The sequence below is a fragment of the Linepithema humile genome, chromosome 2 (genome assembly GCF_040581485.1).
Source record: "Linepithema humile isolate Giens D197 chromosome 2, Lhum_UNIL_v1.0, whole genome shotgun sequence".
Taxonomy (NCBI): domain Eukaryota; kingdom Metazoa; phylum Arthropoda; class Insecta; order Hymenoptera; family Formicidae; genus Linepithema; species Linepithema humile.
Window position 1 is genome coordinate 35,649,822 of NC_090129.1, and position 15,925 is coordinate 35,665,746.

General features: G+C 37.2%; 1 protein-coding gene and 1 pseudogene across 1 annotated transcript in view; both read right to left on the bottom strand.

Moving 5' to 3' along the window:
• Positions 1–469: 469 nt before the first annotated feature.
• On the bottom strand, positions 470–2,430 carry LOC136998066 (probable serine hydrolase; annotated as a pseudogene).
• A 6,292-nt stretch (positions 2,431–8,722) lies between these two features.
• Positions 8,723–15,925, bottom strand: part of Smox (Smad on X) — a 29,258-nt gene continuing 22,055 nt past the window's right edge. Inside the window, exons 4-6 of the mRNA XM_012379385.2 lie at positions 15,350–15,573; positions 14,733–15,046; positions 8,723–14,500 (exon numbers count right to left, since the gene is read on the bottom strand). Coding sequence (XP_012234808.1) covers positions 14,232–14,500; positions 14,733–15,046; positions 15,350–15,573 — 807 coding nt within the window. The 3' untranslated portion in view covers positions 8,723–14,231. The remainder of the gene's footprint in view (positions 14,501–14,732; positions 15,047–15,349; positions 15,574–15,925) is intronic.

The following is a 15,925-nucleotide window of genomic DNA, read 5'->3' on the forward strand; positions in this document are numbered from 1 at the left end:
TGTATACGTCACCGATCGGTAGGCGAGAGGAGTGCGCGGAGAGACGCTCGGTCAGCTCCGGGCTGGGTTAGGTCCGCGATAATCGGAGCTGTCGTCGCACAGTCGCACGAGCCGTCACGGGCGCGCGACTCACGTTTCCGGACTGTCGTTGCCCACGTCGGCCATTCGGTGGTCCTCGTCGTCGTGAACGCGACAATTTCGGATCTTGTTTGCGAATCCCGACAATCCTACTGGTGAGTTCGGGGTTCAGCTTCGAGTTTCCATGCCGCAAAGCTGTGACCGTCAAGATCCGTCAGCGGGGTGTATTTCCCGTGGTTTCAGGCTACGCCAGCTGAACTCACAAAAATTTTGACTAGAAACTGTGTCAAAAAAAAAAAAAAAAAAAAAAAAAAAAAAAAAAAAAATTGTGAATTTACATTGAAGGCACTGCGTACACTCAGCACACTTAACCTATTAAAAAACGACTCACAAATTTCACCGGTTGCGATCTCTGGCTAGAATGTCGACTAAGCCTTAGTCGGTTGTCAACCGTGAATGACTACATTCCCTTTGTCTCTATTTATATTACAGCCAGAAGCACGATTCACGGATGAACCTGTCGGTCAAAGGTTAAACGGTCAGAGTGACCAGCACTGCTTCGCGATCGATCGTATTCTATTTTCTATTTTCTATTTATATTACGAAAAGACGCAATTGATCTTCCGAGAATTTACGAGATAGTCGACCAGTCGATTGATCTCCAATCGCGTTTAAAAGCTAAACAAAAACAGCTACGAACTAAGGTTAGCACGCGCGCATATAACTTTAATTAAAATAAAACATTTTTTATTGACTATTGAAGCTGTATTAAACTATGCATTGAAGGTTAGACTGCACCAGAATCGCGTGAAGTAGACCAATCGAAAGAACCTGCTCTCTTTCTTCTGATTGGTCGAGTTTGCAACCTTAATTTTCAATGCGCAGTTTAATGCGATGTTTTGAAACCGAACAGATTTGCGTACATGTAGTGTTACGTAACGCGCACTTGTTGAAAAAATTGTTTTCTCTAATATCTAATATAAAGGATATCATACTTTTTATATATATATACATACATATATTGAATGCGTGATTAGTTAATTTTTCTGAGCATGATCATTATGAAGTTGTACAAATATATTCGGAGAGAGACTTCTACAGATTGTTATAAATTGAATGTGTTGATTCTAAATAATTCAAAGTGATTAAAGAAACGGATTCAGTATATTGATAAAACATATGTATATAAAATTGTATAAACTCAATTAAGGAAATGTATGGGACAAAATGTAAAGCATAATAGATTAGTAGATTATCAATTACTTAGTATGTGTGATTACTCAATACTACAAAACTTGAAAAGAAATAAAATATTGTGTAAATTGTTACTGTAGTTTATCAATTAATATAATCAATGTACAAAATCATCTATATAGTTCAAAGTTTATTAAATAAATATTATATTATGTCAACATATTGACTGCCAAGAAAGAGAGGACCCAAAATTATTACCATAATAATCTCATATAAATAAATATTAAATTTAAATACTAAAATTAAGTATAATTAAAATAAAAATTTAAAAAAACATGAATGCTACTCCTAAATCAATTTAAACATATAATTGATATGGCAAACAATACAGTAATATTAGATGACTAATCAAGAGTCTGGTAGTAATTCTTATAAAAAATCTTATAGATCTGAATTTTTTTCTACAAGAATCACACAGTACTGGTTTATTATAAGATAAATCATATTTTTCTAAAAATGGGTTGATAAGAGCTGCTACAGCTTCTATATACGTAAGATAAAAATGATGTGTTGCTGATAAAGTCTCAAATTGTACCTTGTCATTATTTGCTTCAAGTATTTCCAACGCTCTATAAAAATTTTCTTCCTTTTTGCCATAAATCTTAAGATCTCCTTTTATTATTAAATATGGGCACTTTATGAGTTTGGCATATTGTTCTTGTAAAAACGTACTGTGGACAAGCAAAATAACCTGAGATCCCTGTTAAAAACATACATTCCATCTTCTTTCCTTGTGACTTCTCGTCATAAGCATCTTGTAGGCTGCTTCACCCAGAATAAAATAATCATATATTGCCAATTGTTTCTTTAAAATTTCATCTTGCGTACAGCTAGGTTGAATATTACTACTTTCCTCCAGTTTAAAAATTCCATTTATCGCATTCCCAAAGGCAGCAGCATGCAAGGTGAAATCAATAGCTGGGAATTTGAGAAAGTCTAAAACTACAATGTATTGCAGCTCCGTTAGAAAAGTAGCGACATACCAATATATCATCATAACACTTAAGGAATGTGTTATTACTTTTATTTTCTTCCATTTAAAGTACCTTTAAATTCTTTTGATTTTTTTAGCAGAAAGTATACCAACTCTGTATACATAAATCCTAGTGACTATTCTATTCGTTGAATTCACGTGTAACTTTTCACTTTTTATGTTTCCGCTTCTAGGGAAAAATTACATGATCGATGCCCAGACTATTGGCCGGTTTATGCTTCGGTCTTAAGCCGAGAGCACAAGCTTTTACATAAAGCATAACGCATAAGCATAAGGAAATTGATTGGTCTATATATAAGCATAAGCAAATGCATAAGGAAATGGACCAATCAATTTCCTTATGCTTATGCGTTATGCTTTATGCAAAAGTCTGTGCTCCGGCCATTAATCTTAATCTTAAAACCGAGAGCACAAGCTTTTACATAAAGCATAACGCATAAGCATAAGAAAATTGATTGGTCTATATATAAGCATAAGCAAATGCATAAGGAAATGGACCAATCAATTTCCTTATGCTTATGCGTTATGCTTTATGCAAAAGTCTGTGCTCCGGCCATACGAGTTGATAACGTAGAATGCCATAAGGGCGTTTATACTTCCCTAGTCTTAATCTTATAGCGTTTTCGATTATACAGGATTTGAACGACCCAAGATTGGTTAATGACGTCATTGCAACCTCTCCACCAATGAAAGACTTGCATTTATAGTAAAATAGTGATTGATCAACCCTAGATCGTTCAAACCCCGTTTATTCGAAAACGCTATTAGTCTTAATCTTAATCTTGGAAAGATCCCATCTTTTAACTTTAGTCCCTAATGTCCTAAGGCCGGGCCAATGAGGTAAGTCTGACGTCCGACGCAGCACGAAACCGCGCGAAATAATGGTTTTCGATCCGTGTATATTTAAAAAATTGTTCCTGATCGTATTCAATATTCAGCATATCTTTCATTAAAGAAAAGAAATGACCAGTTTCGTGTCTTTTTCGATTCAGTGGCCGAACAGCGTATCTCCGTGGTTTTCTTTTATTTTTTTTTTAATTTCTTAATAATACACATGCTGCATAGGCACTTGATAACAAAAGTGCCATTCCAAACATTAAAGTTTTTTGCCGCTGACGATTCATTTTAACATTCACTATAATTTGCAGCACCGGGATCTATTACAATTTGTGGTTAAGTTAGGTTAGGTTTTGTTACATTTGCACATGCGTAGTCCGAATTTCCAGGGAAGCATAAACGAGTCCTTAAGATTAAGTTAAGACTAATGGCCGGAGCACAGACTTTTGCATAAAGCATAACGCATAAGCATAAGGAAATTGATTGGTCCATTTCCTTATGCATTTGCTTATGCTTATATATAGACCAATCAATTTCCTTATGCTTATGCGTTATGCTTTATGTAAAAGCTTGTGCTCTCGGCTTAATGGCCGGAGCACAGACTTTTGCATAAAGCATAACGCATAAGCATAAGGAAATTGATTGGTCCATTTCCTTATGCATTTGCTTATGCTTATATATAGACCAATCAATTTCCTTATGCTTATGCATTACGCATTATGTAAAAGCTTGTGCTCTCGGCTTAAGACTAAAGGCGGGAGCACAGACTTTTGCATAAAGCATAACGCATAAGCATAAGGAAATTGATTGGTCCGTTTCCTTATGCATTTGCTTATGCTTATATATAGACCAATCAATTTCCTTATGCTTATGCGTTATGCTTTATGTAAAAGTCTGTGCTCCGGCCTTAAGATTAAGATTAAGACCGAAGCATAAACCAGCCATATGGCCGGTATTCATAGTCCGTTCTTATATTCGATCGTCTTAAGCACGAACTTATATTCGCTCTCTTCGTCAGACACAATCTATGTGTGACGAAGAGAGCGAATATAAGTCCGTGCTTAAGACGATTTTGAATATAAGAACGGACTATGAATACCGGTCTATGATTTAGGCCAGTATTCATAGGCCGAATTCCCACTGAGCGCATCACGCGTCGGCGTCATCCATCGCGTCACGAATTAATCAATCAAACCATCTCATTTTATTCGCGCGGTAAATGATGCATAAAATGGAATGTTTTGATTGGTTAATTCGTGACGTGGCGGATAACGCGACGCGTGACGCGCTCAGTGGGAATTCGGCCTTAAGATATTAATTTGGTTTTTTGATTGGTTCATAGCATTTTAAGACAATACTTAAGACAATTTTAAATAAAAGAACGGACTATGAAAACCGTCCTTATATGAATCATTTCGAAAATACAAACTTTTTAAACGGCCTCTATATATTAATATTTTTATTCCCTGAAAAATAACAATTATCATTGGATAATGGAAGCAATATAAACCCGCCATTATGGTCACTAGCTCTTGTCGTGCGTGCATGTAAATTGTATACATTTCATCGTATATCATATTTCATGATATATTTCTAGAATGCGACTTCGGTCTTCGGTCCTTCGGTGTGCGTCTTTTCTGGTCTTTTCATCAGCTGTTTCCGACACGGATAGGTGAGTAAAGTGACTTGGTACGCGTTCACGAAATCGTACTTGGGCTAATTATTGTCTGTGACATATTATTAGATGTGTTCTTTGTACGATAAGTCAAAATGCTGCAGCAACGACTTGTGTTAATATTATCAATTTTATACAAGCCATATAAATTCTTAATTAATGGTAAGATACAAAGGATAAACTCTCATAATGTAAAGTGTGATAAAAATTCTAAATATTAAGTTATATTTATATAATGTATATATATTAATATTTTTATAAATATTAAAATTGGTAATTTTTCTAAATGGAACATATTATGTCCTATATATCAGGATTAATAAACTCGTATCTACTGAGAATTAATATTTTTATATAAATATAAACACAATATGAGTCAGTCGCCAGTTACCTTTATCACGTAACCGTTAATTACGTAACAGACACCTTTGTTTTGTGCTCACGAAAGGAAAGAAATCGGTTCTCACCGTTCATCACTTCTACCTCCGCAGACAAGAAAAGTCACTTTAAACATTGAGTTAAACAAACTCGATCAAGTCGGTAATCTAAATGAGAAAACGGCTAACCTAGAGTCTCATTTGTTGCAATCTTTTTTCAGAAGAATGTATATATGCTGTTCTTGACGAAGTGCAACGAGTTGCAAGTGTATAGGTTAAGTTCCATTCCCGGCAAATATTGTACCATGAAATTAAGAATCAGAAATATATTTGTCGTCTAAGCGTTTGTTTTTTTTTTTTTTTTTCCTGCGGACGATATACTTTCTTCAGGAGTTTCTGTTTTTTGAGCAGTTGAGGGGAGTCAAGGACAACGTTGTAGAAAGATCGGTTTGAGGTTAGATTCGACTTTCCTCTTTTTTTCCAGTAAAATGTCAAAGTCAGAAATTGGAAACGGGTTCGCCGATGAGTTTAAGAAATTTTTTTCCCGAAAAAATATGATTTACGATGTTATTCTGTATTATAGACAAGTAATGTAATGAATATTTTAGTAGGCGGGAGTTGATATTTCATTAGGTTAACAATAAGATTTAGATATCTATATTTTATTCTAATGCATAATTCCTCGAAACTCTTTAATCTTTAGAATTTAACGATCCTATAAAGTTTTAAATGACGTTTTCTTAATCTTTGTAATAAAAGAAGTTTACAGAAAAGTTTTGGATTTAATATATAATGCAAACTGATTGTTGCGTTAATTAGCCTTTGAATCTCCTTTGCGATTTAGTACGTGGATTGCGCCACAGCCAAACATGCTTATCTATTTCGCACTTGGTTCATCAATAATACGTAGAAGAGAGATTTATCAGCGATATTGTTTGATAATGTGCGACAACTAATAATTTTTATCTCTGAAGCGGAAAGATTGCGTAACTATCAACAGACGGATTAATATCCTCTTGTGTATAGAACGGAAGTTGAATGATCTAATTTAAGCTCGTTTGTTTTCAATGCATTGAAAGAGGCTTTCGCGTCACTCGATTTATCAATTACATTTAAATATACACATAAACGATTTAACGTTTCTGCGCCACTTGCAATAACGTGCGATATCAAATCAGAACGAGATTAATCGACTAATAACTCGTCAGTTTCTGATATCTTGTGACACGAGAAAGTATTTTTTTAGACATGTGTACCCACTGCTTGCGTGAATACCCTTCTTTCATCATACGATTAATTAACTCTCTGAGAGAAACATTTTACTACAAAGAAAGGAAAACATTACATAATAATCTCTCTAAATGTAGAAAGAGGCAGCATACAAATATTTGTCTCTTATTATTTATCTACAAATTACAAATTCAAAAATTCTTAACATGATGTTATAAAATTCTCTTAATATTCTTGCAGTGGATCTGTTTGAGGATACTTGATAATTTAGACATTAATCTGCAGATTAATATTCTCTTCTCAGCTTTTAATATCACAAGCGGAATTTACAAATACAAACATTACAAAAAATTCACCAATATTAAAGAATTGTAACGAAATAATTTTAATTGTATAATTTTAAGACTATTCATTTATTTAATGCCGATAGAAATCTATAACATCAAGGCATTTGAGCAATGTATAAAAATATGTAACATGTTTTCATCTGTAAAAAAGGTTTTTTTTGTCATCTGTTCGAATGAATTCGACGTTACATTCGAATAAATTTGTCGTAACGCAGCCAAGTGATAAGAGAGCACGTTTTACGCGAGAGAAGGACTTTTGCCCTCCACTTTTATATTATGCTTTGTACAATTTCATTGCTTCATAATGCGCCTCTCATTTATACACTGTAATTCGCACAATTGAGCTGAATTAACTGCATTTCCCGTGCGGTGCTTTGGAAAGAAAACAGTGCGTTTTTCGCGAAACTTATTTGTCCCCCCCCCCCCCCCCCCCCCCCAATAAAATTATGAATTATTGCATAATTTACTTTTAAAAGAAAACTCAATAAATATCTATTTTTCTTAGGTGCACATAGGAAGCTGCGGTAACGAAATGCGTCTAACTAATCCTGTACTATACGCTCTCCGATTGTCATTGAATCAGGTAAAACGCATAAACTCACTCGCTCTCGATTCCACATTAATCAACGTTAATTAACGCTAAAATGTTTAAATAAAAAATTTTCAAATCTAGTTTACATGAAATCTCTGCATTGATACTCGTATGATTGAAAAATGTGCAGTGTGAAGGAGAAAACTAAAGCTACTGAGAAAGATGTTTCGTTTTGACGAAAAGAAAGATTTGTCCAACACGATGAATTTTGCTTTCAGGGCGCTGGTCCGACTTTATATAGGGCCAAGAGCTTCGATCGCGGCACATCGAGATACGCAATCTTCCTCGCGACTGTTGGACTATCTATGAGCATGTTCTCCCTGAAACAGATGCAGTCGTCGCATCAGCGTCGTCTGCGGAGACTCTGTTAGGAATCGCGAGCGCGATCGTGATTCATCAATAAAAAAAATCGACAGTCAACTTGGAAAAAGCAAATAAATTCATTAATTAATCACGAAGTATGTCTACGCTATAGATCTCATCGTCACAAACGACGCTGTTCTACAATCAACAACACCATGTATGTCGAGCTCATTACGTATATTTTGAGTTTGCGGTTTGTAATAGGTAAGCTGCCTTTCCGTAGAAGTCTCGTAGGCGTGTTCTCCTGGGATTAGACTCTCGCGAATCTAGAGGATCATGTCCTCGATCCACAGACGCGCGCATAAAACCGCGTGCTTTAGTCACGTCGAATACAGCAGTTGGTACAGGCTTGCTGTTAGAAGCAAGAACTGGAACTGCGCGATCAAGTTTCGTCGAAGCGAGCGTCGGCTTTGAGCGACAAACGAGACTTGCCGAATCGCACTAGATTCTTTAGATACGATTAATTTATCACGTCGCGGAAGAGACAGCATTCTAGTCTTGCGAGTAAACAATGTCGCTTCTGCGAGATGATGCAGCCGCCTTGTTGCTTTCTGAATCCTAGAAGTGCTTTCGTCCTCAACCGTGTGTACGAGAGGTGATTGCTTTAACAGAGATAACTTTGCACCACAATTTATTTTAGCTCATCGATTATTTTCGAAGATGGTTCCTGTTAATGTACGATAGCACCTGCTGATGCAACGTTACCTCATTTTATAATGTACGGTATGCGACATTTTTGTCCGATATCGAACCGGTTTAAGAGAAGAAAATTAAATTTAAAAAATGAATAATAATAATTCAATGACGATTGATTTTATCGAGGTCAGTTGCTAGCAAAAATGAAACCAACACAAAATTTTCCTTTTTCATTCAAATTGTAAAGTCGTTTACTTACAATTAACGCATCTTAAACCAGTTCTGATCAGTTGAAAGTTCTTCTTGGAGATACAGCAAACTGCAAACAAGCTCGAGGCGAAAAGTTTCGTTGTGTTTCGTCGGAGATTTGACGTTACTATAGTTACTATAGAATCGTATTGTAATTAACGTAAAATTCATCGATTGAATGTCGTTGATATTATTGGCCATCTTTGTCTCACTGTAGAGTCCCGCTGAATACTGTCGTTTGAAGCAAAATTGGACCCTTGTACAGATCGTTACAAGTTGCCGTAGTTATCTGTCACAAAACCTCACGATGTCTAATTGTCTAAAAATTTATTCAAGTTTCTTTTTTCCCCGCAACTATCACACTTTTAACTTTTAAATAAGAACAAAATTCTAGTGAAAGTGATATAAGTGATGTGTATTCGTCACAATTAATATTGCTTTAATTCGATGCGACAAACCTACTGTGCTATAATTGTTACAAGACATATATCTGTCATCGTTGTACGGATCTATACTTGTGTAATCGTATACGTTGTTCGAAGCATTTGTAAGATTGATCATTGTTTTTAATAAAACGTTGATTCAATTAACCAGAATCGATCTTTATTAAAGATTTTCCAAATATCTCGTCGATAAATTTATATTGAAAATTGATGCTTAAATACAGGAAAAAGAGATACTGCAAGAGGAAAGTAATTTTGTCGTAATGTCATCAACTATCGAGACACGATTAAGACATTAATATTACCAAATGATATATGAAAAGAAAACGTACAGACATCTCTTTCTATCTTAATCTTAACGTGTACATTTATTTATAACTATTATACAGTCTCAGGCTCGATATATTCCATCTCGTATAACGTCTTGTTCATTTTCTCTCATATTCTCTTGTTCTTGTTTTTTCGCATTTCCATAGAAAGCCACGTCTATGCCGCAAAAATAAAAACTGCAGGCCGAAAGCCGAGTTTTTCTTATGCGCGCAAACAGCATAGAGCGATCTCTCTTTTTTGTCATACAAAATTAGTTTTGCCCGTTTCGTATCGATGGCACAGACGCGACTGTCCACATACAAGAAATATATATATATATATATATATATATATATATAGAATTAAAAATTGTGATCGTCGGGCCGCCCGATTCAAAACTTTGTATGCGCGCATACGACGACGATATACACACAGCCGCTTGATATTTTTTTCAAATATTTGACTCGGGAGAGAGAATGGAAAGGAAATGAGGGATTCGGTGAGAATTTGAATCCATCCAAAATATAGAAAACTTATTTGAAATTTGTAAAACTTAACTATATTTAAGAATTTCTATCCTAAATTCGACACTCGGGTTTTTTTTTGGAAAAAGACTAGAAATAGAGATTATAAAGATTAAAAATTTAATTTCGCGCAATTAAGAAAAAAATTAGATTATCCAGCAATTCTTGCTCATCTTTCACGACAGATGCGACTTTTTTTTAACGGGAGGAAAGAATTCTACTTAAAGGAAAACACTTTGGTGAAACGACCCTCAATAAAATTTGGCAGACAAAATGAAAGGTACTTTACATTCTCTAAATTTCTTTCGGTTTATCTTTCTATCGTCGCGCGTGCGAATCACAAGATCGATGGAAAACTAACAAAACGCAAGCGAGTGTAATGTGCTCCTTCTCGAAGCTGGACGCGTTTGTTATAATTGTCTTCCTCAAACAATTCCTACACAATTCGATTGGATATCGTTGCACAGCGATCTCTTGTAACCTGTAGCGTTGCACAAAAGTGATTGATATGTCATAATACAGGGCACACCTCAACTTTTACAGAGATATTTTTCAGCTTCGTAGCAAAAGAAATATCTCCATGAAAATGATGCCCCGCCAACTCTGAACCATCCTGTACATTAATGCAGTACTACAGGTTGAAAAATTACAATGCAACAATATCGAGCGACATGGAGAAGCCGTTTTAGAATAGGAAACGCTCCATCGAATGGAACAGCAGGAAAGGATTAAGCGCGAGCTCGTCTCGGTTCTCCTATCTGTAATTATTTCCTTAACAATACTCTAATGGCAGTCTGTGCAGGGAGGTAAGTATCTGTCAAGTCGGTTTTGACAGTTACAAATGTGACATCAATTCCACGATATACTTTATGTGTCACGAGGTCGAACCGACTGGGCTCGTTGAAACGCGAGTCGAGGAAAGAGAATATAGTGTGTGTAATGTGTGTTCATTTTCGCAGATGAGAAGGAAAACAATGCTCGCAAATCAGGCATCAGTGTGATTCGAGCTGCCCAACGATTAAGATATATTGGACTTTCGCGGGCTATCGTCGCTTTTTCTGAGAAAACCGCCACCACTTTCACAAGTATTTTATCAAAGATGTGATGACAAAGATACTTTTAAGTATAGGCCAACGGATGAATGCAACTAATAATTCTAAAATCCTGAAACAAAATTATCTAGAATGAAGGAAACCACCGGCAAATGCTTCTCAGCGATAAGAAAATAAATTTTAACTCTTGAATTTAATAATCTCAGGCCGAATAGAAATGCCGCTCTTCTTTCTTTTTCTCGCTCCTGTTGACTCAATGAAATTTCATTGTATTGAATAAAAATATTCAACCGCGAAAGTCCAGCATGCTTATCTAAGGAATTAAGCTACAAAGTGGCTACAATTGTTTTTTTTATTATTATTCTTTTCTCTCTCTCTCTCTCTCTCTCTCTCTCTCTCTCGCTTTCATTCTTACTCTCATACGCACACTGTGTGCTCTCCCCTTCTTTCACCAACTCTTTTTCTATCTCACTACGAGTCAGATTCCCTTCTCCCTTCGCATATACATATATAAATTCTCGCTGTGTAGCGCAGTAGGCAGGACTGGACAATCTCTCAAATACATGCAATCGATACGAATGTCTCAGATACAAAATACTTTCTTTGTATTTTGCATTCCGCATCCAATTCTCAAAAGTACGTATGCATTTTGTACAGCACACTTGCAATAGTGTCTCGGTGTGATTTGATATTTAGCATGCTTTTCAGAGTATTTCCTTATTTGCATTCAAAGTAGTGTCTTTTTTTACAGTATTCCGCCCAGCCCTGGCGCGATAGGTAACATAATGTAATGTAATTACTTTTTAATATTTGTCTCTCGTTCTCCCACTTGCTGAAATGTTCGATTGACGGGCAAGTTAACGTATCATCGTCGTCAGCAATATCTAGAATCGTTAGCACGTACACCGCGCTTGCATTGATTATTATTCACCAAATGATAATTTGCAAACAAAGCCACTAGCAACTCGCGAGCTCCTGCAACCGCGATGCCTCGTCACGATTTCGCCCACCTAAAAAAAGGTCGCTCAAGTCACTTCTTATATATAAAATGGCATTCACAAATCTCGGGCTAAGATTTACAAATTATAAAAGATACGGAAGAGTCAATCGGGATAATTGAGATTTTTGCTTAAAAATGAGAAACTGTAACGAGTCGTCGACAACAAAGTTAATAATCAATACTTTTTATGATTGCGATAGATTTTATGAAAATTATGAAATAAATAAGTATAATTTTATCTTATTTAAATATATCGTTACATTGTCCTATTCGTCAAACATCTCTCATCCCAGTCGACCTTAGCTAAAATAAATGAGAAACCCGAAATAATTATTACACAGTAGATGTCATTGCAGTAAATTGTGTAAAGAAACTTGAAGTAATCGTAAAATTGCTCCTTCCTCCTCCAAAAAAAGTTAAATTTTCCTTTTAAATGTTTGTTCTCATCTAATGACTATTCAACGGTTCAGCTACGCGTTTCACATTTCTTATTGAAGATTACGGTTTCTGCGGTATACCGATAAGAGAACTCAAACGTTCCCTTCTTGAAGGTGTCATCGACGTCCACTGTCCTGAGTTCCCAACAGATGTACATCTGTTACTTGCAGAATTTTGTAATTCTCCGAGAAATAGTTAAATGTGGCCCTTATTGACTAATAGTCTCCTCAACTCGTCAACTTTAGACTGCCATTAACTTGGTAGTTCTTCATATTTTATTTCACCGGAAACAATATAAAGGGGATAAGAAGAAAGCGCACTTGGAAACTCGCGCAGTGACAAATCAGATTCCCGTACGGTCACTTTTACCGTTAAACAAGACAAAATTTATTCATCGAATCCGAAAAGCTGTAAAAGAGTAAAAAAAAGATAAATACAACACATCAGTTTTAAATATATTAAATATAATAATATTTAATAATATATATTAAAAATTTTCTTCACGCATAAATTTCGTAAAAATCTTTAAAAACATTTATGTTCGTCATACCAAAGAAAATATATCTAACAATCGGATGAATATAAATCACTGTGCTTTACAAGTAACTGCGTTAAACAAACAATCTGAGTGAATCATATAATGTATAATTTACCACGAAATATATATATCGTTGATATCAACTTTAAGAATAGCGTTATGTTGTGACTGAAAAATCTTATGCAAGATACGACGCAACGAATTTTGTACATTCTTACCGGTATACGCTATTATAATCTCCTATAACAAATATTGTAAAACGCGACATATATACATTTGTGTGTGAATATGCGCGCGCGCGCGTGTGTGTGTGTGTCGCGTGTCTTGCGTGTACATATGAGTACAGAATATTCAAGTGGGCTCCGTCATAGCGGACCAACGAAGTAAACATACACAATATACTATGTATAAAGTATATTATATCCCGTAAGATCTGGCGTATACTGTAGTACGACTTTAGTAGTTGTGTTTGCCTTAATAAGCAATAAAAATATGTAAAAGACTGAGCTCTGTTAGCACGGTACATATATACATATATATAAATATCACTCTCGTTTTGTTTCTTATATTACGAATCGACTAAACTCGGATTATGATCACCCTGGATATATCTTGTACGCCAATTGCGGTGCACATGCGCGCGATATATATAAGTGCGCGATCGAGGCAAAGCTCCGCGTCCCTCCGCGTTCTTGCACGTCTCTTCATGTCTCCTCTCTTCGATCACAACGGGTCGTGATAGGACACAAACTTTAATATATTTACTATGATATCCAGTTTCGGTTTCGCGCTGCTCTGCGGTCTGCATTCACGCCGCGGTCGTTCTGGTCGATTGCACGACATTTGAGAAAACCACTGGAACTGCTTTGGGCGTGAGAAACTTGGCGATTGTTGTGCCAGAATGTTTCTTTACCCGCTGCTGGCCGCACCTTCGAGCGCAGGATCGGCTACTTGTATGCATTACAGTACAGTGTTCGAGAAAACTTGAACAATGGATGAAACTCTCACATACCGCGATGAAGAAAGGAACCGATCGACAACGAAGATGACGAAGTTGATGAAGATGACAAAGATGACACAGATGACGACGACGACGACGACGACGACGACGACGACGACGACGACGACGACGACAACGACGACGACGACGACAACGACGACGACGACGACGACGACGACAACGACAACGACGACGACGACGACGACGACGACGACGACGACGACGAGCAGCGCATAAGGAGCATATTCACATGTTTTTTTTTTCTCACGAACAAACGGATGGAGGATGCAAGGATTTAAGACATCGAGGAACAGGGTAGCCGCGGCGAGCCCATCTGTGTGAGTACCCTGTCGAGCCACTGAAGTGGCCCGTTTAAATGCAATTCGATCCAACAGGGAGTCGAAGTAACCGTCTGTCGTCGGTATTCCGCACCCCAGCCCTTCACAAAGCTCATCCGGATCGTGCACATACGCGTCAGCTGGTACACTGCCTCGAAACCTTGCGACACCGATTGCGACAGTAGTGCCGCGAATTCTTGGTTGTTGAAGATCTTCAAGTTGCATCCTGCGAAGAAACGGATAACAGTTTATCACCGATTTCGAGAAATAAATAAATAAAATATTGCTTGAGCGATAGTCGCGTGTTATCAACGAGTTACTGGAATAATGTAGAAATAAACAAAGCGGATAAAAATTTGAGAAAAGATTCGTATCAGACAATAAGAAAAGAGGAGAAGATAAAAGCATGATATCTATTTTAAAGAGGGAAGAAAGAAAGGTAAAGATTTTTCATTTACCTGGCGGTATCTTACAGACAGTGGCCGGATGCCAGCCGTAACGCTGATTGCAATTAGGACTCTGCACGAAGATACTCGAGTCGGACAAACACTCGGCGAATACCTCGCCGCCGATATAATACAGCCTGACGCCCTTGCCGATGTGTCGTCTGGTCTGCTCGACCACCGTGTTGCGATTCACGTTAGACAGCAAGCCGAGGCAGAAGCGTTCCGAGTTGCTCGGATCGGTAAAACCGTCCACCGTTATGCTAGGTTGCGACGCGTGGAACGTCTCACCCACTCTCGTGTTTAATTCGTAATAACTAATTGAACACCTGTGAAGGCAAGCAAAAAAGTAATGTGTGAGTGGCGTGCATTGTGTGATAAAGATTATCATGAGATGATTATATGTCGCGTATTTTATTTCAGTTAATTCGACTTATAAAAAGAAGAGATACGAGAGAAATCTCTCTGTATCTTTATTTCAGTTTTGATTATTTCAGTTTTGCTCGGAGAAGGAGAAATGATTGCGATCGATATATCGTCTCGCAGATAATACAGCGTATCGTCCGTTGTTTTCATGTCTGAGAAGGTGCAGCATGCTATGCGCGTCGTCCATTAATCAGCCCAGCACTCACCAAAATGCGGGCTCGCAATACATAACCGGCTGCGCGTCCACGGGGCTGGGCGACAGGCGCGACAGGGACATGTTATCGTTGTGGTCCATATTGTCGCCGTCCTCGCTGATGTAGCCCGGCGGCGGTGTGTCTGCTGGAGGATCCATGGATCCTGGAGCGGGGTGAGGCGAGCCCTGCACGCTTCCCAGGCTCCCGACGCTCGCCGGGCTCGTCGCCTGCATGCTCTGAACACAAATAATCTGCGGCGTCATTTCATCCCCGATCTAATAGCATGCATCTAATGGGTATAAACTCGGATCGCGATATGATGGTGACTGATGGTCTTTAATCAACGCCAATTACCGATCATCTGCCCGTTTTAGATCACAATTTTAATCACTCGTATAATATTCATAGGGATCAAAAGTTGGACATGATTTTCAACGCCGAAACATTCGCATTATGCGTGAATTCTGTGACCTCAAAAATCATACATCCCACACTTTGCTAAATATTAGATTAGTGCAAAAGATTTGACGTGTCTGTCGAGTAAAATTAAAGACAAAATTGCAGAGTTACAAATAAATTTTCATCGGC